This window comes from Benincasa hispida, chromosome 3 (assembly GCF_027475165.1).
Source record: "Benincasa hispida cultivar pf3 chromosome 3, pf3_genome.v1.1, whole genome shotgun sequence".
Taxonomy (NCBI): domain Eukaryota; kingdom Viridiplantae; phylum Streptophyta; class Magnoliopsida; order Cucurbitales; family Cucurbitaceae; genus Benincasa; species Benincasa hispida.
In genome coordinates, this window is record NC_143480.1 from 37,211,320 (window position 1) to 37,235,461 (window position 24,142).

Genomic DNA, 24,142 nt, shown 5'->3' on the forward strand with positions numbered 1-24,142 from the left:
ACCAAAAAATTAGATTGCATTGGGTACTCCATTACCACACATCTATAAGATACAAGCGCAAAGAAAAATATACGACTCAAATGTAAATGATAGTAGTGATGTCCACGGGTGAAGTGAAGTTGGGGATGTCATTTTCCATTCCCACTCCCCATTTCATTTCCCATCCCGTGAAATTCTCTCTGGGATTCGTTGGAATCGGTTCTGGCGGTTTAAATCACTAATGTGAACAAATTTTAATTAAATAATTAACTTTATCACTAAATTGTTTATTATGGTTAGTTTTTATTTGATTAATTAATTTAAGGATAAATTACTCTAATTTTGGTCTATAAAAAGTTAATTAATTTTTTAGTAGAAATAAATAAATATAAATCAAATTATTCACGTATATAATCTAAATTTAAATATTCAATTTAAACATATTCATTATTTTTCCCAATAAATAATCACATTTGAAATTTAAATATAATATTTATATAATAATAATGATATAATATTATATAACTATACTAAATTTATATGTAGAAGGCAGAGACGGGGGTACAGGGTGGGGATAGGGAATGTATTCTCCATCCTCGTCGTTCACAAGGGAATTTTTTTCCCAGTCCCTTCCTCATTTTCCTCCGAGAAATTCTCGTCCCGTTCGGAGGGGGCCTGCAGAATCCCTTCCTATAGAAAAACTGGACATCTATGGATGGAAAAATACAATAACAGCCACGGACAATTATTCATGAAAAAAAAAAAACAATTAATTACCTCCGGTTCACTACCGTGGGAATTAAATATCCTCATCGTATAATCAGTACCATTAACGCCTGGCATAGCAAAGATAAATCCGTCAGCACCGATCCCCAAGGTTTCGATCACATAACTTCGCAGCTTGCTCCGGGGTGATCCTAGGCTCTGATAAATCCCTATTATCAACCTATTCAAGCTCAATTGCAATCAATACCAGACACCGAGAAACAAACGTAGACTCTTTGCTGTGACTTCGGACCAAACATACCTGACAACTATTCATAGAATGCCATTAATGGAGTCAAAAGATGCCATCAAACTTCTGAATTCTTGAGCTGATGATGGGAATTAGATCTATTGATCCAATCTTAAGAATATACCTTAGCTCTGTTTTGCTTGCCGCCGAAAAATAAGCGATTCAAGCTCGTCCGTCCGATCTCCAATCTTCAAGTTCCGACCCAACCTAAACGCTTTCAGCATATGAAACCCATTTCAATGTGGAGAAAATCTTTCACTTCATCTTGTAGAAAATTGATCAAACTCAAACCCGATGGCCATGGCGCCGTCGGTACTCCACCTCTTCAATCCAACGCAGCCCCATTTCCTCGGAGTGAATTGAATGCCCACCAATTGTTCGACAAAACGCCTCACTTAAACGTAATTTCAGCAACCGTCGAGATTGGGCGTTGCGCAAGGCAACACCAACACGAAGAGGCATTATATCTCTTTTCTGCAATGTTAATGTTAAATTTAAGGCCCAACGAGTTCACTTTTGGAACTGTGATTCACTCTGCAACTGCACTTGGAGACATTGATATTGGCAAGCAACTTCATGTATGTGCCTTAAAAACAGGCCTTCATTCTAATGTGTTTGTTGGTAGTGCACTTTTGCATTTGTATGTCAAGTTGAGTGTCATTGAGGAAGCTCAAAAAGCTTTTGATGATATCAAGATGCCAAATGTGGTTTCTTACACTAGTTTGATCTCTGGGTACTTGAAAATGGAGAGGATTCATGATGCTCTCCGAGTGTTTGATGAAATGCCCGAGCGAAACATCGTGTCGTGGAATGCGATGATTGGTGGGTTTAGTCAAAAGGGACACAATGAGGATGCTGTGCACTTGTTCATTGATATGCTTAGAGAAGGGTTTTTGCCTACTCAATCTACTTTTCCTTGTGCTATATGTGCTGCTGCTAATATAGCATCCATTGGGATAGGGAGGAGTTTTCATGCCTGTGCTGTCAAGTTCTTGGGCAAGCTTGACGTGTTTGTTAGCAATTCACTTATTAGCTTTTATGCAAAATGTGGAAGTATGGAAGATAGTTTGTTGGTTTTCAATAAATTACTTGATGAAAGGAACATAGTTTCATGGAATGCTGTCCTTTGTGGTTATGCTCAAAATGGTAGGGGAAAGGAAGCTATAGATTTCTATCAAAGAATGATTTTTGCAGGCTGCAAACCGAATGGTGTGACACTTCTTAGCTTGTTATGGGCTTGTAATCATGCTGGCTTGGTTGATGAAGGTTATGCGTACTTCAATCAAGCGAGACTTAATAACCCCAACCTACTAAAACCTGAGCATTATGCTTGTATGGTTGATTTGCTCTCACGTTCGGGTCAGTTTAGACGAGCAAAGGAATTTATACACGACCTACCGTTTGATCCAGGGATCGGGTTTTGGAAAGCATTGCTTGGCGGTTGTCAAATTCACTCAAATGTGGAACTTGGGGAGCTTGCAGCTCAAAAAATCCTGGCCTTGGATCCAGGTGATGTCTCGTCATATGTAATGATGTCGAATGCGCATTCTGCAGCCGGGAAATGGCAAAACGTATCAATATTAAGAAGGAAAATGAAGGAGAAAGGGTTAAAGAGAATTCCAGGTTGCAGTTGGATTGATGTTAGAAGCAAAGTTCATATATTTGTTACTAGTGATAAGAATCACCGCCAAAAGGATGAAATTTATTTTGCCTTGAGATTCTTTGTTGAGCACTTGAAAGAAAGTGAAGATTTCAACTTTCTTTCAGATTCATAATTCACAGTCTATTATTAATTAAGTTAATGTTAAACTTAATGTTATTTTGTGAGAGTTTGACGAGAGTTATTGCAACTAGAAAGGAAAAGAAAATATAACTATTTGTTGAGTAATCCTGTGTAGTAATCTACTATTTATTTATTTATTGAAAAATGGACAACCAAAAACTGACTTCGGACAATGGGAAGGTCAAACTTGCTTGTAGCTACAAGGTCAATCACATAGTATCACATCGTAGCATATTCATTTTTCTAAAATGATATCTGCAAAAAATAGTACAACCCAACTAGCATCCAACCATTAATCATCGAGAAAATTGATTTTCCAACTTCAAGAAGTGAATTATTATCGAGCCACATTGTTGACAATATTATTTTGCAATGATTAATGTGACAAACAACCATGAATTAACATGGGAATAGGGAAAAGCCAAACAAGCTCTAACAATCATCTCTAAACGAGTACTACTTGCTTGTAGCTACGTGGTCAATCTGTTAAATCCTTGATCCTATGCACATCTAAACGGAAGGGCAAGAAAGGAATTGCATGGAAGACATTGGCTGCAAAAGTAGTTAGAGAAGAGAAAACGCATTGAGGGACCACAAAATTTTTTATAAATGGAAGGCTTGGGAATCCGTGTAGGCAGGAAAATTTTGGGTAAAAGCTTAGAGTAGCTTTTAGAGGAGAGGACCACCAGCTCTCTCAGATGTGTTGGTTTGCTATCTATTTTCTTTTCTTTTCTTTATCATCCTTGTTATGTCCTTCTTTTGGTATTGTTATTTGTGTTAAACCATAAGGCTCTGTTTCTCGCTCGTAAGTAAGACTTTGAATATTCATCTCTTTAAATATCAATTTCTCAGAGCTTGTTGCTTTGTTTTACTGCATACTTTGTTGGGTTTTACTAAGTGCAGGGAAGGAAATCCTAACGAATTGGTATCAGAGCCATCAATCTTAGGGTAAACAAGATCAATGGCTCAAAAGCAAATAAAAGAAAGAATGGAGACCAATGAGAAAAAGATCTCCGAAATGAAGGATATGATCTTAGGTCTCTGTAAGAGTATCGAGAAGCTTACCAAAGAAGTGAGAGACAATAGCTCGACGCAAAAGATCGAGGAATTTGGGACGAGGGGACTCATCTCAAGATGAAAAGAAAGATTGATGAGGTAGACTCATCCCAAAACCAAAGAGTTTGAGGATAAAATAAGAGTAAGTATAAACACCCTATCCGATTGGTAAACAATAGAAACATAGCACTAAAATTAGCCCTATCCGATTTGGGTATTATTGGGCTAGACAAAAAGGAAACCCAAAGCATAAAGAAAGGTGGGTTGACCACCGATAAGGCAATGGTAAAAGGGAACGAAACCGTAGGGATGAAGAAAATTTCTATTATGAGGAAAGGGCATTACGCGAAGAAGGATCCTCCAGTGAAGCGCTTGTCTGACAACAAATTTTAAGAATGACTTGGCAAGGGCTTATGTTTTTTATGTAATGAAAAATACTCCTCGAGGCACCATTACAAAATGAAGGAGAATTAGGAAATTATGTTGTTTATCACGAATGAGGAAGAAGCAGAGGGTGAGAAGGACGAAGAAGAAAATAAGAAACCGGAGATTGTAGTAACCGAGAATGCCAAAATAGTGTTGAAATCGATGTTTGGATTTTCTACAAAAGGAACATTGAAGCTAAGAGGCTCTATGAAAGGTAAAAAGGTCATTATGTTGATCGATTGCAGAGCGACCACAATTTTATTCATAAAAAAGTTGTTGAGGAATTGAACCTACCGAGTACGAAAAACGCGAAATTTGGGGTGATTATTGGGAATGGAACTGAGATCGGGGAAGAGGAATATACAAATCAGTGGAGCTTAAATTTTCAGAATTAGTAGTAACGGTCGATTTTCTTGCGATTGATTTCGGTCAAATGGATATTATATTAGGGATGCAGTGGCTTTGTACAATCGGCTTCATGGGTGTTCATTGGCCAACGCTAACGACGTCGTTTCTTTTCTAAAGTTCTCAGGTGATATTACGTAGGGATCCATCCCTAACAAAGTTAGAAATCTCATCGAAAACTTTATAAAAAACATAGGAGGAATAAGATACAGGGGTTCTTAATTGAGTTTCAAATTTTAATAAACAAAGAGATGGAGGGTCTTGTGCCTGACTCTAAGGAGAAACAGGAAGAAGACTTGTCAGTGATGATTCAAACAATATTAAAACAAAGCAAAGATGTGTTTAACATTGCTACAACTTTTCCTCCCAAACAAGCCATCGATCGCTGGATACTCACAATGGAGAGGCAGAACCCTATTAGACCATATAAGTACGGTCATGCTCAGAAGGAAGAAATTGAGAAGTTAGTCAGTGAAATGTTTGCAAGTAGGAATTATTAGGCCTAACCGCAACCCATACTCTAGTCTGGTGTTGTTAGTCGAGAAGAAAAATTATGAATGATGATTTTGCATTGACTATAGGAAACTAAATTAAGCCACAATGGCAAATGTCACACCCTGCACCAGATTACCCTCCTAACCTGGATGGAATGATGACTGCAACAGTTACCAACCTTTTTGCTGGCACTTACTACCTATCTTACCTGTTAAATTTTGCTCAAACCCTGAATACATACATATTAACTCATAACTTAACACATTTATATTACAGGGTTTCACAACATTGTTTATACATGGATATTACAACTTAGTGAACCCCATCAAGAATACTAGTCTCTAGACAGACACATGTGTACTAACTAATACAGGTCTTCAAATGCGCTTCCTTCAACTTGTTCCTTTGAATGGTTGAGTAGCAGCAGAAAAGTCTTTTGGAAACTGACCGCTACCTGAAAGGAAAACATTTGAAAACATGAGCTGGAAGCCCAGTGAGTGACTTAATAAAACATAAATCTCATGCTTAAACTGAAAGCTCGAAAATATAATACTGGAACTAAAATATACCAAGCAAACGTGTACATAAAACCTTTAAAACTATTGTATCTGAAACCTGAATCTTAGCTGAGAATGAACATTTATCGCTCTAATTCCCAGTGCCAAACCATGACCAAATGAGACCTCTACTTCGATCTCTTCGTATTGAACTATGGCTAGGAGTGATTCCTACGTCGATTTCTTTAAATATACCAATGGGCATCTCAAGCAACTTCCTCTAAACATTAGTATTGATAACTACTCTTAAACACCATTAAACATCATTATTCCTTAGTTGAGAACGAGCATACATTGCTCTAGCTCTCAAAATTTGTTATCGGCCACGAGACCCATGCTTCGACCTCTCTTTGTTGGTTTATGGCCTAGGAGACCCATACTTCGGCCTCTCCTTCAGAACTACCTAAGTGCACGTGGAGGTTTCTATGTACTGTCAACACCTTAAATACATTTATTCAGATACCTTTCTTACCTTCAGTATTCCTTTTCATTGTGTTTAGGAATACCAACGCATGTACTTTGGCAATCTTAGGTATTTAAACATAGTACATCAAGCTTCACTCAACCTTAGTTTTAACCCTAACGCATGCTTCATATTTTGTAAAATAATTGGCTTAAATCGTGTTGAACTAGCTTGTAAAAACCATTAACATGCGTTAGACATGGAAAACATACTTGGAAAACTCATACATTAGTAACATCACGCGTTGATCATGCTTCTAATCATAGAAATAAGTTGCTTGGAATCACATAAAGTTTAGCATGAGAATAACCTTCCTCAATCCCTCGACGTCGTATTACTTACATGCATGTGCTCATAACTGAGTACTGTCATACCTTAGGTACTTAACTAGGATACTTTCTCATTGTCCTTCAGTATCCTTAGAATACCTTCTCATTGTCCTTCAATATCCATTGTATAACTAAGCATTTAGCTGAAAGCTAAGGCTTAGTGCTCAAATCATCATACTAGTTTATCATACTAGTTCTTTATAAAAATGGAGTTACTAAAACATGCTGAAAGTATTTGGACAAGATAACATATTTAATCATGTCAATTTCCATGGAAAACATGCTTTACTTAGCATGAGAAATAGCTTCAAACATACGTTGCTTGGCACCTCATTTAAACACTAGGATGAGAAATAACTTCCAAGAAATCATAGTTTCTAAATCATTAAAACATTAAATCATCATATAGTCACTCACAGCTCGTCGGGACTCTTAACAGGTTATACGCCTCTCCTAGCTCTTCTTGACCCGAAAGGACATAATTTCGGGTTAAATTCCTTAGAATTCTTAGCAGAATACCTCAAATAGTTCATTTACTAATAGAACTTTCATCAACAAAGACAGCATTACTAGCGAGATGATCAACATGAGTGAATTTATCCTCATGAGCAAGATCAAACTTTTCTTAGCAACATTTTCATCCTAGCGATACTCACCTCTTCTAACAAACTTGGCTTCCTCACCAGCGAGATTCAGCCCTCATCTCTAGCGAGATTTCCTCCTTGAGCAAGATCCTCATCACAAAATTAGTGAGATTATCATCTTGAGCGAGATCCTCATCCTCCCCATCTCGCTCTCACTCTTCACGGTGAATTGATTGCTTGTTCTTCCCAAGCAGCTGTCTGCTTCTGCACAGATTCTCTATTTCAACTTCAAAAATTCATAACTCAAAAGTCTGAACTCTTTTCAATAAACTTCCTTCTACAAACTTGTTTAAAATTGAGTTAATTTTCTTACCTCAAAATTTTAGCTAAAAATTTTTTATAATTTGGCCTGGAGCTTCCAATATTCACCTCGGGCTTTGATTAATTCGAGATTTTGCCTCTTATGCAAATTCCTCACTTTTTATTCTTCTTCTCTTACAATATTTCTCCGGCAAGACAACATCAAAAACTAGATTCTCTCAGCTTTCAAATGGCACCAATTTCACTAAATTTTCTCATGTAGATTGTTGAAACCAAGCTTTCGAAGTTCCTCTTTCTTTTAATCTTCCTGGCGCTTCCTGAGTTCAAGGATTAACCGCCACGTCACCCCATATTTAGTGCCTCCAGCCAAACCAATAAGTGAGCTTCCCTATTTAATATGTTTTTCTTTTCCTTTCTCTACAACTCCTATAAATGACATGAATTTTTACTTATTAGATATTTAATATATCATTCTTTGGCTAAACATACTTGTCTAGAAAATTTAGAATTCAGAGTTTACAGCAAATAAGTTCCATATTCTTGTGATTGAAGAACTCCTTGACGATCTACGTGGTGCAACAATCTATTCAAAGTTGGACCTTTGATCAGGGTATCTCAGATCCAAATGCGAGACAGTGATATAGAGAAGATCGCCTTTAGAACTCATGAAGGACATTTACAAATTTCTGATAATGCCTTTTGGATTAACCAATGCGTCGGCCAAAATTAAAATAATACAAATATGTGATAGTCTTCAGAAAAACAACATTTAAATTAACATAATTGCACGGTCGAATGATTCTTTTGCTTCTGTTTCATCTATCTTTGGAGTTTCAATATACTTTATCATGATAAGAATAATAACTTTACATAGGGTAATTTTACAATCCAAGAATTCAATTATTTGGAAAAAGGACATACCAATTTTATCAAATAATAAACTTAGATCCTCATAGGCATTCTGCAAATCCATGCGCTTGCACGTTGAAGTAAGGAATTTTCTGTTTGTTCCAAAGTAATCAGATTATTTAAATAAATCACAATCTTTGAAATTCTTATAACTGAGAGACAAACCTTAGGTTTTCAGCTGAGAAATGATGGGCTCCTTTTCTTTCAAGGCTGCAATGGCTAACCCATGTTCATCTTGCAGTTCAGACAATGCCTTGTTTCGCTTTTCTAAATTTATCTGAACAAACAAGCATGTAGAGAAGAGAAGCAATATTTCAGGACATTCTATGTAGATACATGTACATAAGAGGAGCAATATTTCAGTACATTCACACCAAAATCCTTGAGCTCGTGTTCCATGTCCAGTTTCATTTTTTGTTCATTCAGATAAAGCTCTCGGAAGCTTTCAACTTGCTGTGCGAGAAGCCAACCTTTCAGTTTTATAAACAAACAGTGTTGATGAAAAAGAATACAACTAAAATGTTTGAGCAAAACTGACCTTCTTGCTAAGGTTGAGATCATTTTCAAGTTGTTCAATCCTCTCAGATTTTTCTTGTGGATTTGATATCATGAATCTCAAGGATATAAAATTACTGTTTGAATTTTGTAGGTTTAAACCAATTTTTAAGTCTTATGCACCCAATTATTAGGAAAATTGGGGAAAATGACCTATTGAAAGTTTGATATTGTATTCTTGACCAATTTTTTAAAAACAAGCTTTTTTGACCCTGTTGGCGACGAAAATGATATAAGCATGGTAAATATTGGTTGTACAATTACTCTTATGTCTCTTATTAAATTCACACTTTTAATTTCAACCACCAAACTACCAAATTAATTCACATTTTTCACCTAAATTTATTCAAAAAAAAAATTATCCAAAAACCATTAACAAAAAATTATTCACACAAAATCCCAATTACTCTTATCTCCTTATTAAACTCCCACTTCCAATTTCAATAACCAACCTACCAAATTAATTCACAAAAAATTCTCCACCTAAACTTATTGACAAAAAAATAATTTATCCAAAAACCATTAACAAAAACATATTCTCACAAAAAAATTATTCACTACCAAATTTGATTTGTTTACAACCCCACAAAAAGTTCTCTTCACCAAACTATTCCATAACGAAATTTGTCAAGTCCAAAACTTATATTTCACGAAGTTGTAATTTTGTATACTCCATAAGAAGGTATGTATTTCATTTTGTATGTATTCACTGGTTCGATAATTTCTGAAAAAATTGACAAAAATAAACGACCTTTTTAGAGTTTGATTTATGCTTGCTTTGTTGATTGTTTCTTTTCTTTTTATAATGTTTTGCATTTGATATTTATAAATTTAAAAAAAATGAAAAAAATATAGTAATTTTTTTTAAGATACCCGGTCGGGCTTCACCGCTTAGAAAGCAAATGAGTTGAAATTACTCGGTCGGGCTTCACCAGGTACAAAATAATTGTTGGAACAAGTTTGATTCTCGTTCGGGTTTCACCGAGCATGAAATTAATTAATTGACTCGATCTTCCAGAGTATGGGATAGGAACCGGTTTGGGGCTGGTCCGGGGCCCGATAGAGTTAACCCTAGCCCGACCGGGCGTACAAAAACTAAACATTCTATTTTTTGGCTCGATGTTGTACCCGACTCGGTGGAAGATCGGGCTTTTTTTATTTTACTTTTTCTTTAACTACATTACATTAATACATTTTTGTTATAAATTGTAGAAAATACCTCGTGTTTGGATTTGTTTTGATGGCATTTGGAATGAAAGGGAAAAGGATTATAATGGAAGAGAGTTGCGGGGGTGTGACATTGAGGTCGGCACGATCTATAATGAATTTATGACTAAAGTTTATAGGATAAGTGGTATAATGTCAGATGAGTATAATCTTGTTATAAGATGTATACTTCAATTGAGATCCAAGGCCCCTGAATTTGTAATTCAGAATGATGAAGATCTACACACATTCCTCACATGGGAAGAGGTCTCAATAATACCTCTTTACGTATCCATGCTTCAAAAGTGTTCAAGTAATCAAGGATTTTATCCAAAAAATTCACATATTCGACGAACAGAAGAAATCCATTCAACATCTAGGTCAGTACATTGCAAGATGGAGTCGAATAGTCAATTTTCCCCCACATATTTTAACCCATTACTTACTTCGTCGCCTAGTAATTTGGAAACGCATAACTTAGAGGATGATGTAGACCAAGGTCAATATTTCAATTATTGGTCTTAGAGGGAGAAGGATGATGGAGAGGAACCCAAGATTAATACCCACCATACATTGCATGGAGAAGAACGAACAATCAAAGTTTATGGAGGGTCGTCACATGCAAGGGGTCGTGACTTATCACATCCATCTAGTAGCACAATCGTCATGCCAGGTCAGTCATATTCTTCTGAAAATTTGCAAGTTGGTGACATATTTATATCTAAGAAGGATTTAAAGATGTGGTTATCTATGTTAGCAATTAGAGGTAACTTTCAGTTTAGGGTGAAGAAGTCAAACACAACATTATACAAAGTTATATGCTTAGTTGAAGAATGCAAATGGAGACTTCGAGCCGTTAAATTGAAAAATTGTGAAATATTTAAGATCTATAAGCATGACAATCAACACATGTAGAAATGAAATATTGACTAACGATCATAGACAAGCTTCTAGTTGGGTTATCAGACAATTAACTTCGTTGAAGTTTGAAGACATTAGTCATTCATATAGACCGAAGGACATTGTGAAGGATATAAAACAAGAGTATGATGTGAGTTTAAGTTACAACAAGATATAGAGGGCAAGGGAAGAAGAATCCTACAAGAAGTTGATATGATCTATAGGAAGATAAATATTTCAAGCACGTCTTCATGGCTCTTAGTGCTTCCATTAGGGGGTTTCTGAACTACATTCGCCCTGTTTTAATTGTAGATGGAACACATTTAATGGGTAAGTACAGTGGTAAACTCCTGCTTGTGACTAGGGTCGATGGAAATAATCAAATATACCCCGTCGCGTTTGGTATATCTAGTGGAGTTCATGATTTGGTTATCATATGATAGACACCCAAGATAAAAAAGGCAAATTCAGGCATTTCATGGTGAAAGTTAACTAATTTTAAGAACATTTTCGACAAAGTAGCCAAGGCAAGTTGTGAGTCTGTATTCAACTACCATTGGGCAAGGGTATCAGGTCCACGCAAATACTTAGAAGATATTGATCTTGAGCGGTGGGCTAGGGTGTACCAATGTAACAGAAAGTACAATCAAATCATGACAAACCTCACAGAGTGCATAAATGGAGTGTCAAAAGATGCACGACAGTTACCAACCACGTCATTTCTAAACCATATTAGAGGTTGGCTACAGGACTTGTATTACAGACATCGAAAGGATACATCAAATAGTATGTCAAGACTGTCGAATTATGCAATGGCAATTATTCGTGATGCGGCAGACAAAGCAAGCAGACATAAAGTTAGGCCAATTGACCAATATGAGTTCGAGGTGATAGATGGAGGTTTAGGAGGTCATGTAAATATTCACGCAAGAACATGCATTTGTCATAAGTTTGATTATTATGAAATCTCTTGTTCACACGCGATTATTGCATTTAGGGTTCGGAATATTGATCCTATCTCTCTTTGTTCATGGGTATACTTAGGGTTGGCAAAAAAACTCGACGGGACGGGTCCCCACCCTATCGGGGCGGGGATTCCCCAGTTTGACTAGGGATAGGGTCAAACCGAAAAATTTATTCGGGGCCCCGTCTGGGGATGGGGTGGGGATGGGGACAGTATCCCCACCCCGACCTCGACCCTGACCCCGACCCCGATTAATCTCCAACCCCGAATATATATATATTTTTATCCCTTCCCCAGTCCCCTCTCGCTCTCTGAAATCTACAACAAAACATCCCTTCCCTCTCGCTCTCTGCCTCTTCGTTCTCTCGCTCTTGCCCTCACGCTCTCTCTTTCGCTCCTCCTTCCCTTGAGCTCTCACTCATCCTCCCCTCGCGCTCTCCTCTCGCTCATCCCTCCCCTCTCGCCCATCCCTCCCCTCCGTTGAAGTCTGCCACGAATGGGGCTCTACGGGGACCCTGTTTCCCTGACGGGGAATCCCCGCTCCCGTCCCTGCCTTCAAATGGCAGGGACGGGGGTGGGGATGGGAGACAATTTCCCCTACGAGGTAGAGGACGGGGGAAGCCCTCCCGCCCCGGCCCGGCCCCATTGCCAACCCTAGGTATACTCTGTTGAATTAGTGTTAACTACGTATGTTGAACCTATACGACCAGTTGGTCACTTTTCGGAGTGGAAGCAATCATCGAAAATCATTGATGTGAAAACATTGCCTCCAAAAAGAGTTTCAAGAGTAGGTCGCCCATGAACAACGAGATTTCCTTTTGCAGATGAATTTCGACAAGTCCACAGGTGTTCTAGATGTAGGCAAAAGGGTCACAATAAAACAACATGCAATCAACCTTTCAATACTGTCGAGTGATATATGGATTTTGTATTACTAATTGTGTTGCACATCTTTATGGATTTTTATGCATTTGGATGATTTTTGTATGATTTCTTGCATGAACGGTGGGCCAGGAATTGATATTATTTTATGATTTTTTACATGAGCCCAGTTGGGAATTGGTGCCTATTTGCATGGGCCCGATCGGGAATTGGTATTATTTTATGATTTTTTGCATGAGCCTGGCCGGGAATTGGTGCCTATTTGCATGGGCTTGGCTGGAAATTAGTATTATTTTATGATTTTTTGCATGAGTACAGTCGACAATTGGCGCCTATTTGCATGAGCTCAATCGGAAATTGGCACCTATTTGCATGGGCCCGACCGGGAATTGGTATTATTTTATGATTATTTGCATGAGCCTGACTGGGAATTGACGCCTATTTGCATGGGCTAGTATTATTTTATTATTTTTTACATGATCCCGACTGGGAATTAATGCCTATTTGCATGAGCTCAACCGGGAATTCGTCTTGTATACTTTGATGATTTTCTGATATATCCTTACCATTAACTACAAAAACAATTTAAGTCAACTATAAATTTTCATTCATTACTTCAACTATTAATTACAAAAAAGTCTACGAACCTCTAAAATAATGCTTTATTCGCCCAAATCTGAATGACATATTGTCTATGAAAATATATCATTTTATCTTGTATTAAGGTGTCCATTTTGGACTCGGTTACATCATATTCGAAAAATTTATATGTGAATATACAGTCACCATTCTCATGTTGTTGAGGCACGAAAGCATCTCAACGTAGAGTCCATCAATCTACTAGAAGATTATGAGGCTCCATTATCGCACCAGCAAGGAGTAAACCGGGAAAGTTTTCACACACTGATCTCATTTCACGTTCCAAGTTTGTATTCAAATGTAATCCAATCAATGAATCGAACACGATTAATTCTCTGACCTGGAAGTCCGCACAAACAAGCATCCAGTGCATCCCAGAGAGGTTGAAAGGTATGTAAACAACATCGACATTACTCCAAGGTATATCGTGGTCAGTGTGTTTACCCCATTGACGTACTTTAATATGTTCTATGTCGATCGCATCTTAGAAAATTTTAAAGCAATGAGAAAATTAGACAATGTTGATTACATGAACCTATGGAATAATATATATAACGTATCGTTACTACAATGTCAACTATGGCAAATTTTCGACAACATAAGTCCGGTTGGGCTTGCAGTTTCGTTTTTATGAACATAAATAATGTGTATTACCTGCATGACAATGTTGAGTGTTTAATTAAATAGGAACACCTATCACACATGACAATCTTCATTAAAGGTTATATACCTTGTCATTCATCCATTCGAATGGTGTTAACAGACTATTAAACTATTTTTTATCCATTTGAGCATATGCATTCCTTTGTACCATCACAACAAGGTCTACGATGTCCATCCACTTCTGAAATTTAATATTCAAATCTTCAGGTATGTCAATGAGTGGATTGTACTTCTGTTACATTTTTTTGTCTCTTCCCATACTTCCTTGTGTCTTTCCATGGTGTAGTTAATTTCCAAGAAATTTTCCTCATTCGGCTACCGCGACCTTCTATTACATTTAGATTTTCCATGTCTTGTGAACTTATATCAACAACCTACACAATAAATAATGGTTACACTATTATTAATAAGAATAGTGTTATTCGATCAACCTACACAATTAATAAAATCTTGTGAACTTATAGATGACGGCTACACTTCTATGTCAATAATAGTGTTATACGATCAAAGAAATAATAAAATTTCAATTATTATTTAGAATTACAACAATAAATTTACCTACATACTAAATAGAAAAACAACGATGATAAGAACAGACAATAAGGATCATGACAATATATCCTAACTTTTCAACAACAATATTACATCAATAATTTTGATCATTAACTTCTCAACGAGGTCATACCTCGTCCTTCCGCCCATCAATGCCCGACCTTTCATCTATAACATCGTCACCTAGAACCACAGGTTGAATGATCGTCCCTGAGAATGATCGTCCCTATCACCATCATTTATCATAGCATGAACACTCGTACCTCCATGATCCCCACCTTTAGTGTAATCAACGTCCTTTCCCTACGTGCATAGGTATCATGCATAGGATGATAGGATAAATTACGTATGAAGAGAACAAACAACAAGGATGATAATGGTATATCCTTATCTTCGATAATCATCGCAAGTACTTTTTAATGCTCTTTAGGTCACGTTCCAAACTTTCCATGCGACAATCAAAATCTTTGATTAACTTAATCAATTTGCAATACTACTTCCACTTCTTCTTGATCTTCCTATGATGCCTTCATTGACTATCACTGTGATCAACCTCTTAGTGTTTGAAGGTCCAGCAACATCGTCATCATTTGTGGGTAGAGGTGGGGTGCAGGTGGTGCAATTGGAAGGATGGGTAGCTCCATAACACGATTCATAAACTGAATCTTTTCCTCAAATGGAACGAGTTCCAATGTGATCCTTACCTACAAAAGATTGTAATCATGAATAAATAAAACTAAGAAGCTATAATCATGGGAAAAAAAAATCTAACTCAAAAATAGAAAAAAGGAACATAATGTATCTAACCCGAAGACTTCGTCTCTAATAACTCCATATGGAGGAGAATATGAGCATGATCATCTTAAAATGCGTCATATCGCATTGTCATTCAATCTGTTTGCAACGCGACCGAATAATGATGAAATCGTTTCGTATGCCCATACCTATATGAAATGTAAGTGTGTATTAGTGGTGTGATTTAATGAATATTCATTAAATCAAATTAATTTACCTAAAAAGCATGGGGAAACTCGTAAAGACTGTACGTCTGTTGTTTTCCATCTGCATTGCCCTTATACGCCAGTGCTCTTTCAATCTTGTTTAAATCGTTTGATTGTATTTCCAAAAAATTTCTTGCTCCAATCCTCATTACAAAATCTGTTTCAGTTATCTATGATAGCTAAATTTTTAAAATCCATTTGTTTTTTCCTCTCTCTATCCATCAAAGCAAACTCAATAAAATAAAATAATGCAATTTTCACTACATCAACATCGTTTTCAAACTCAAGTGTTGGAAAAATAGAGTCCAACTCATATGCCTTCATACCTTCATTGTCATTTAGATACTTAGCTCTATAACAAAAGAATTTTCTCCCCTCACAATTCTAGTTTGATGTTTTAGTCCTGTAATAAAGTCAAACTCTATTTGGTTGAGTGATACCTTATTCCCCATAAGATTAAAACTAATAATATCTCTCATAAGTTCCTCTGCCTCTTGAAGAAAAATATAATGTATAAGTGGTCCATTGAAGATGATGTTTGTATCAAGGAGAGGACCAAACATGTTTATCTCCCACACAATTAGCCATGTTTATTTTTTCTTAATTTTAGGAATAATCTTTCCTATATGAGAACAACATGAAAAGGCTCCAAGAAAATGATCATTATGATGAACTTTCATTTCTCGTTCCATTATAAGGTCAATTAAAACTAATATGCTCTCATAAGTTCCTTTACCTCTTGAAGAAAAATATAATGTATAAATGGTCCATTGAAGATGGTGTTTGTATCAAGGAGAGGACCAAACATAAGTCTAAACATGACTAATTGTGTGGGAGATAGTTTTTTCTTAATTTTAGGAATAGTCTTTCCTATATGAGAACAACATGAAAATGCTGAAAATGATCATTAGGATGAACCTTCATTTCTCGTTCCATTATAACCTATATTTTTCATCAAATAGATAAATTAGAAGTCAACACAATACAACAATGCGTCAAAATATTCAAAATTTCAAATAATAATAATAATAATAAGCTACTAGTTGTTGGCCGGCCCAATACCTGACTGAGCCAAAAACCGGTAGCTAGGTTTGAAGATTGCTCGGTCCGATCCCTTCCCAGTCCAAAAAAATAAGCTACTAATTTTTTGCCCTGTCCCATACCCAACCGAGCCTGGGACCGGGCCAAAAACCAGAAGCGGTCCCTCGCTCGCCTCTTCACCCCTTCTTGCCCGATCCGACACCATTTCCCAAGTCGCCCAGCCCCATACCCAGCCAGTCCTGAGACTAGGCCACAAACTAGTCTGGTCGTCCCTCCCCCTTCTCATCCGATCCCACCCTGTTTCCCAAGTCACCTAACCCCATACCCGACCAGTCCCGAGACCGGGCCATAAACTAGCCTGATCGTCCCTCCCCCTTCTTGCTGAATCCCGCCCCGTTTCCCAAGTCGCCCCACCCCATACCCCATCGTTCTCGGGACAGGGCCAAACCCATACCCGACCGTTCCTTCCCGATTCGACCCCCCTTCCCGGTCAAGCCCCTTCCCGATCAATCTCTCTCTCCAACTAGCCCGATCCCGCCCCATCTCGCCTGGTCTGTCCCCCTTCCCGGTCACAATTTCCCCCACCCAGTCGCTTGCTTGGGAAATAAATTGCTTCTTGGCCCCCTTCCCAGTCATCGAATTGAAGATGCTCAAAAGTTCGAATATCGAAGTTTAAAGAAAAAAATGTTTCTAATGTACAAATCAACTCATATACTATCTATAGGCCTTAAAATCATTCTAAAATGAATGTTTTTAAACAAAGAAATCTAAAAAAATATGAAACCCCATAAAAACTAATAAAATCAAGATGCCAAAAAATCCAAAACCAAAACCCTCCTAAAATGTGCATAAATACTTGCTTGATAAAGATGAACCGATGAGGTTGAACATGATGAACCGAAATATTGAAGAAAAGTTTTGAAAGGAATTTGAAGGGTTACAAGAAAGCGGTTATGGAGAGAGGGGTTGGGGTTTTGAATTTTTTTCCTAAAAAAGAAGTATAATGGTTTTTTCCCTACTTATAAGGGGTCAAAAATACATTCTTTTTAAAAATGATCATTTTTTCCAAAAAAAAAAAAAAAAAAATCTCCAATAGGCCATTTTCCCCAATAACCCCAATTATTAAGCAGCAAAAATATGTGGGTAGAAGATACTGCCTTTCAAACTCCACATAATTCTCTTAGGCCACTTATAAAATTTTGAAAGCTGATGTCTTGAGAGAGACAAAATTTCAAAAGAAAGAAAAAGTTCCAGGCATGTTATTCTTTTTAACAAAAACCGACCGACCTTCTTTTCAGCTTCATCTCGAGCATATCTCTCACGTGGGATATAAACACCATTCTTGTCCCTTGCAGCTTTAATATCTGCAACAGTTTTCACATATTTTAAACAAAAGGGATATTTGCTCTTCTATTGTTAACACAGATGTCAATCTCAATATGTTGAACAGGAATTCAATCCAACCTTCTTTCATCCTCTCTATTTCTGGATACAAATTCTTTAGTAGCACAGCTTTAGATATTTTCTGGTTTGCCTGTCATTGAACTTCATTGTCAGCATTTGGGAAAATAATACAAATTAAGAGGATGAACAGGTTTTTAGGAGGTTCGTAGGAGTAAAACCTCAGGTTTGTTCTTGATATGTTTTGCACGATGGGCATAGTCTAGAGTACTAAGAGTCTCTTCTAAACAATTTGCAGAAGGAGAAATTGTGGTAATGACAAAAGTTTGTCTTCCCTTCCAAAGAATCTCTCAACAGCCTAGTAAGCTTACTATCCCTGCATAAAATTTTGCCATGAGCCAGAAAATTGTTAATAGTAATAATAATACTTGCAAAATAACAGTAATAATAAATAATAGGGAAGAAAAATACTTTTTAATCCCTGATTTTTAAAAAATAGGCAATTGGTAAATTTCAATTTGGTCAATTTAGTCCCTCTCTTTTCAATAATAGGTTTAAATGGTCCCTCTTGTTATTTTCTACCTTAATGATATATTATTATTAAATACTGAAAAAAGATGTTTTTAAATTAAAAAAAGTAAAAAAATAGTTTCTCATACCTCTCTCTCCTCTTATCCCTCAACTAAGGGTGAGCATCGATCGACCAGAGTTGATTTTTTGACCAAACTGCCACCAAATCGATTATTGAGGAGTCAAGGTCGGTCAGTCAGTTTGGTCGGTTTAATTCTTTAAACTTTTTCTTTAACTTTCCGATTTGTAATTTTTCAACCGAAATCGGTCGACTCAGTTTTTTGGTCTATCATGCTCTCACCCCTACTCTCAACCTCCCTTTTCATCATCCTCTCCCGTTCTTCCATCAACTCTTCCTCCATTTTTGGATGAAAAAAATTTTGCTCCACCCAGTCCTTTTCAATTCCACCGTGGTTTTCTTAATCTAGCTCAAAATGTTTTGTTAGCTTCATCTTTCCCTTTTAAAATTTTCAACTCTATCACCATTTGCTAATGGATTGTTTTCCTCTTATTTATTTATTTATTTTTTTTTTTACTAAAGCTGTTGACATTGAGAAGTAGACTTGTTGATGGGGTTTTAATTGTTTTGTGCATGGTTTTCATCCTTTGAGATTAAAGCAAATTCACACACCAAATTTAAGTTGGTCATAGTAGTTTAATTTAATCCATATGCCAAATACATCTGTTGTTTAATTTAATTCTACTCGTTTTTTTATGTTGGAAATTCAGACACTGTAAGCTCAACCACGACATCTCCGTTTCTCACAAACACATTAATTCTCCCTCTCCCCTCTCTAGCCATGACATACTTACTTGCTAAGCCCCTCAAAATTCATAAGCGGCAACAATTTGATACGAGTAGTGGTGTAAATCAAACTCTAGTTTTTTTTAATCAACTTGAATCTCTCCTCAAATAAGTGAGAGGTACTTTATTTATAGGGAAAATGTTTACATATGTGCTGAATAACAGCTAATTAACATGTAACTAACTATTTTAAACTGACTCTTATTCTAACTTGCTTACAAATGTTTCTCAATACACCATATTCCATCCTCCTAAAATTCGGACTCAACCTTGCGGATGACAATTAGGATACCAACTGATAGTCATCGGGGGAGAAAATAAGGTTTAAGATTGGCAACATTGATTATTGGATTGATATGTATGTCATAAGGTAACTCAATGTGGTAATTTGGTTTGGTCATCGGTTTGCGAATGACAATTAGGATGACAATTAGGATGCCAACTGATAGTCATCGGGGGAGAAAATAAGGTTTAAGATTGGCAACATTGATTATTGGATTAATATGTATGTCATAAGGTAACTCAATGTGGTAATTTGGTTTGGTCATCGGTTTGCGAATGAGAAGTAGGGCTTAAATGCAGTCTTCCACTCATCCCTCGACCTTATTCGAATATGATGGTATTCACTCTTCAAGGCCTCTTTTGAAAAAAAATAAGGCTCCTCCAAATTGATGAAGTAAATCACATATTCTAGGGATTGGGAAGCTATACTTCACTATAATCCGGTTGATAGTTACTATCAACGTACATCCTCCAACTACCATTTTGTTAGGGGTAAGTAAAGTTAGTACTACACGTGTGGTAAGGTTTGGCTGAATGTGCCTTCTTTTCAATAATTCTTCAATACGTTGGTGGAGGATCTCATACTCCCTAATACTCATCCTATAGTGAGAAAGATGAGAGATTGTAGCACCTGGAACCAAGTCAATATGGTGCTGAATGTCTTCGTTGTTTTTTTGTATTTTTTGTCTTTTCAACAATTACAAGACCCAATATTTCTCTCTCTCTTTAACAAAAGTTTTGCAATGTATTTGAGGATTAAAATCTCTTTTGGGAGCAATCGGCACCATTTGAAGAACACAAGACACCCTATCACCTTCATCCGTGTCAATATAATTGGCTTCTTCCTCATTATCTTCACTACATCCAGCCAACAAATCATCTTCTTCATCTATATATGCTGCTGTTTTTTGTTGGGGACACTCATTAGACAAGTGCCTCACTTGGCCACACCACAGACATTTTCCCAATGTAGGCCAGTTATAAGGATTTTGAACTTTCTGCTTGTAAACAGCCTTTGTTTCCTTCTCACGAACCTCTTCTTGCTTTTCTTTATCCTTTTCTTTGGATGAAATTGGTGTAGGATGGTCCAAGGTACTATTTGCACTTCTACTTATAGAAGCATCCCAAGGAGCTTTTCTTGAAGTTTTCTTGGAGCGTAAATCATTCAACTCCTCTATTGTTTCAGCATAACAAAGTGCATCATCCAAAAAATGAAAATGTTGTAATTTTACCTTCTCTTTGATGTCCACCCATAAGCTGCCAATAAATCTTGTAATTAGATGTTCATTTTCCACCAAATTTGTTCTTGCTCCAAATCAGTGGAATTCTTCCACATAATCTGCCACATGTCGAGGACCTTGTTTACAGTTTTGTTATTGATCGTAAAGATTCTGCTCATAATTGGGAGGAAGAAACCTCTGTTTCATCAACTGCTTCATTTTTTCCCATGTGCGAATGGCTTCTTGCCTTGCCATTGCCGATTGATCTCCAATTGATCCCACCAAGTGGAAGCTTCCCCTTTCAACTTGAAGACTACCAAACGTACCTTTTTGTGATCCAGCGTATTCATATAATTGAAAAAATTCTCAGTGTTCTTGATCCAATCGAGGAATGTATCGATGTCACGCTTCCCACTGAAAAATGGCTAGTTAATCTTCATTTTGTAATCATATGAGTCACCTCTATCTATAAACTTAATCAACAGATCCTATAATTGACTGGAAATATAATTGACTGTCTAGATCGGACTTACAAATTTGTTTTATGCATGGAAACAAATGTTTACCTCTCGTGCACCTGAGCGAGATATATTCTCTGATCCGGCTAAATCAACAAGATTAAGCTTTCCACATTTGATCAGTTCCTCATCACCAACGGATGGAAAAGATAGAATGAGAGCGGCTGCAGTTATAGAACATATTGAACAAAACATGTGAGGTTTACATTTTTTTCAATAATCCAAATCTTTTTACCAACATGACACGCTTGTTTAACAAGGTGTCTGTCTGCTGTACGCCTTTTGGCAGATCCTCGTTCCAAACGAGTATATATCTCACCTAAACTGTAAACTGCTTCTTCTTCAAGGCCCCTTACAACCACTGCGCCCTTTCCATCCTCCATCAAGGAAATAGGTTTCTTTTGCTTTTCTTCTGCAGATCGTGATTGATCATCCCGAGCCAACAAATCAGTAATTTCTTCATTTTAGAGCTCCAAGAATGTCACTTTCATGCTATAGTCTGCATTTTGCTTTTCAAGTGTATCGAAAATTAGACGAACGGCTTGTGGAATAACACCAGCCTCAGCAGGCAGATCCTTACCCTGTTTGTTCGTCATGGTGAAATACATGTCAAAAACACAGAATAAATTAACTTAAGGAAATAAAATACAAGGTTCTTGTTTGACTATCTATACCTTATTTTCATCCCACCTTCCATCGTATATGTTTTACCCGTGCCTCTTTGCCCATAATGAAAAGACGGTGCAGTTGAAGCCTTCAAGGACTTCATTAACAATAGGGGAATAGCTTGTTATAAATTGATCTTTGCTGTGCCAAACACCTGACAACTATTCATAGTCAGCTAAAATAACCAAATCTATCCATTATCACAAAATCAACTAAGTTAATGTTTCAGAAACTTACCTTGTCAAATGAGAAGATTCTATCGACTTGCTTATTGGCTACACTTTGGAAGACGCTCACTTCTCTTCTTATTTCATTACAGGACATCACTTGTGGAACGTTCGACCGCTGTTCATCATCATTTAATGGCCTACCATTGTAAATACAATATAATAGGTTCCATTTACAGAAATCCACATAGTCAACAGTCAACACTTTCAAAGAATTAATCAGATTCTGAAGAGGCAAATACACAAGCAAGTCATCATCACCACTTCAGTTCTCTGAATCATCAAAAATACCATGGTCAGAAACTCGAATAAATAAGTGGTCGATACTTCTGAAATCCACCAAGCTAGGTTTTAAAATCAATACAGACATCAAAGGACACATTGCTCGGGAATTTTTGCGCAGGAACAATCCAAACAAACATGAGAGCTTTCAAGTGAGAGAGAATTTCTCAACCTTGATGCTCTGAATATACTTCTCAAAAGCATTTCATGTGGAAAAAATTAAACCCTAGAGATCTTTCTTTAACCTAATGAATCTAATGGAAGTGGAGAATATGAAAAGAAACCGACAGAGGATCTACTTCTAACACTCTAACAAGTTTTTTTAAAGCAATAAATCTCACCTGCATCTCAACACAACCCGCACAATAACTTCTTTATCCATATTCTGCTGATGATGGTTAGAATTGGAATTAGATCCTCCCGAATCAGTTCATCGCGGTTCGGGACGAGGAGTCGGAAACGGAGCTGGAGATGGCGTAACCCCAACTCCCGATTTCTTCGACTGATCAGGCGTCAATGGCACCATTTTCTTCCTCAATTTCAACAATTAGCAAAAGAAGAAAAAAAATCACCACCACCACACCACCTATAGTAAAACAAAACGGGATCGCGAATTAGAATACACAGGACTCTCTCCCCGCTGATAAATTCAGAGACGAAAAACAGACACTAGGGGAAAAAAACAGAAGAAAACCTTAATTGAAGATTCGATTGAGAGAATCCTTGTTGTGCTCGATTTTTTGTTTGTGTTTCAACGGCCACTGTCCACTACAATATTTTCATATAGGAGAAAGTAGCCGTTGGAATCGTAAATTTGAATTCGATCAAAGGTGGGGCCCCACTCCGGAAAGAATTTCCAAAGTTTCTGGGGCACGGCCGGAGCCTGCAATTGCAATTGGTGGAATTTATTTCCCAAAAGCTTCCATGCCTTTTTTTTTTTTTTCTTTTTTTTTTCCTTTGATTTTTCTTCCCAAAAAGGAAGGAAAAAGGAGGCAGCTTTCTTGAAAATTATTAATTACAACCATTTAATTTCTGAAATTTTTAATCCTCTTTTTTCTGAGATTTAATAATGGTATTAAATTTTCATCTGTAAATTGACATTTTTGTAGATTTGGTAATATTATAAGAAATGAATTGATATTTTTATTATATCGTAAAAAATTCATGAAACAGACAAATAAGTAGTAGAATGTCACTAATGTAAACACATTAATTTGTTTAAAAATTAAAAAAAAATGTTTATTAATTTAAATAATTTTTTAACTTTTTTGTTTTCATAATTTTTTTCACAAATATCCATCGGCATCTAACATGTTATCGGTACTTTAATTGAAATTTTCAAAAAATTGAAACTTTGATATTGTAAACCTTAGCTCTAACATGTAGAAATTGAAAATTTTTAATTTACAATCTTTTAGTTAAATCTTTATGTTATGACTAGTTAAA

The 24,142-nt window shown here is 36.6% G+C and overlaps 1 protein-coding gene and 1 long non-coding RNA gene across 6 annotated transcripts; one reads left to right on the forward strand and one right to left on the reverse strand.

Annotated features, from left to right (window-relative positions):
- The first annotated feature begins 565 nt into the window (after positions 1-565).
- LOC120073960 (pentatricopeptide repeat-containing protein At5g42450, mitochondrial-like) lies at positions 566-2,882 on the forward strand. Its single transcript, XM_039026887.2, has one exon. It carries the CDS (start codon positions 1,219-1,221, stop codon positions 2,767-2,769), a length of 1,551 nt encoding a protein of 516 aa, XP_038882815.2. The 5' UTR covers positions 566-1,218; the 3' UTR covers positions 2,770-2,882.
- Positions 2,883-13,993: 11,111 nt separating this feature from the next.
- Positions 13,994-23,655, reverse strand: LOC120073538 (uncharacterized). Of its 5 annotated transcripts, none has more exons than XR_016528222.1 (12): positions 23,391-23,655; positions 23,038-23,282; positions 22,425-22,687; positions 22,196-22,341; positions 21,570-22,102; positions 18,348-18,502; positions 18,190-18,259; positions 18,013-18,089; positions 15,696-16,626; positions 15,491-15,627; positions 14,817-15,387; positions 13,994-14,505 (listed from the first exon to the last, which is right to left on the reverse strand). It is a non-coding gene; the product is annotated as an uncharacterized LOC120073538 (long non-coding RNA). The 5 variants fall into 5 exon arrangements; XR_016528224.1 differs by lacking the exon at positions 13,994-14,505 and having other exon boundaries at positions 14,645-15,387; positions 21,570-21,685; positions 21,841-22,102; XR_016528225.1 differs by lacking the exon at positions 13,994-14,505 and having other exon boundaries at positions 14,645-15,387; positions 22,425-22,532.
- Between the last annotated feature and the right edge of the window lie 487 nt (positions 23,656-24,142).

Bases quoted from the DNA above. Each gene is read 5' to 3' on its own strand.
- LOC120073960 (XM_039026887.2), top strand. From the start codon at position 1,219: ATGAAACCCATTTCAATGTGGAGAAAATCTTTCACTTCATCTTGTAGA.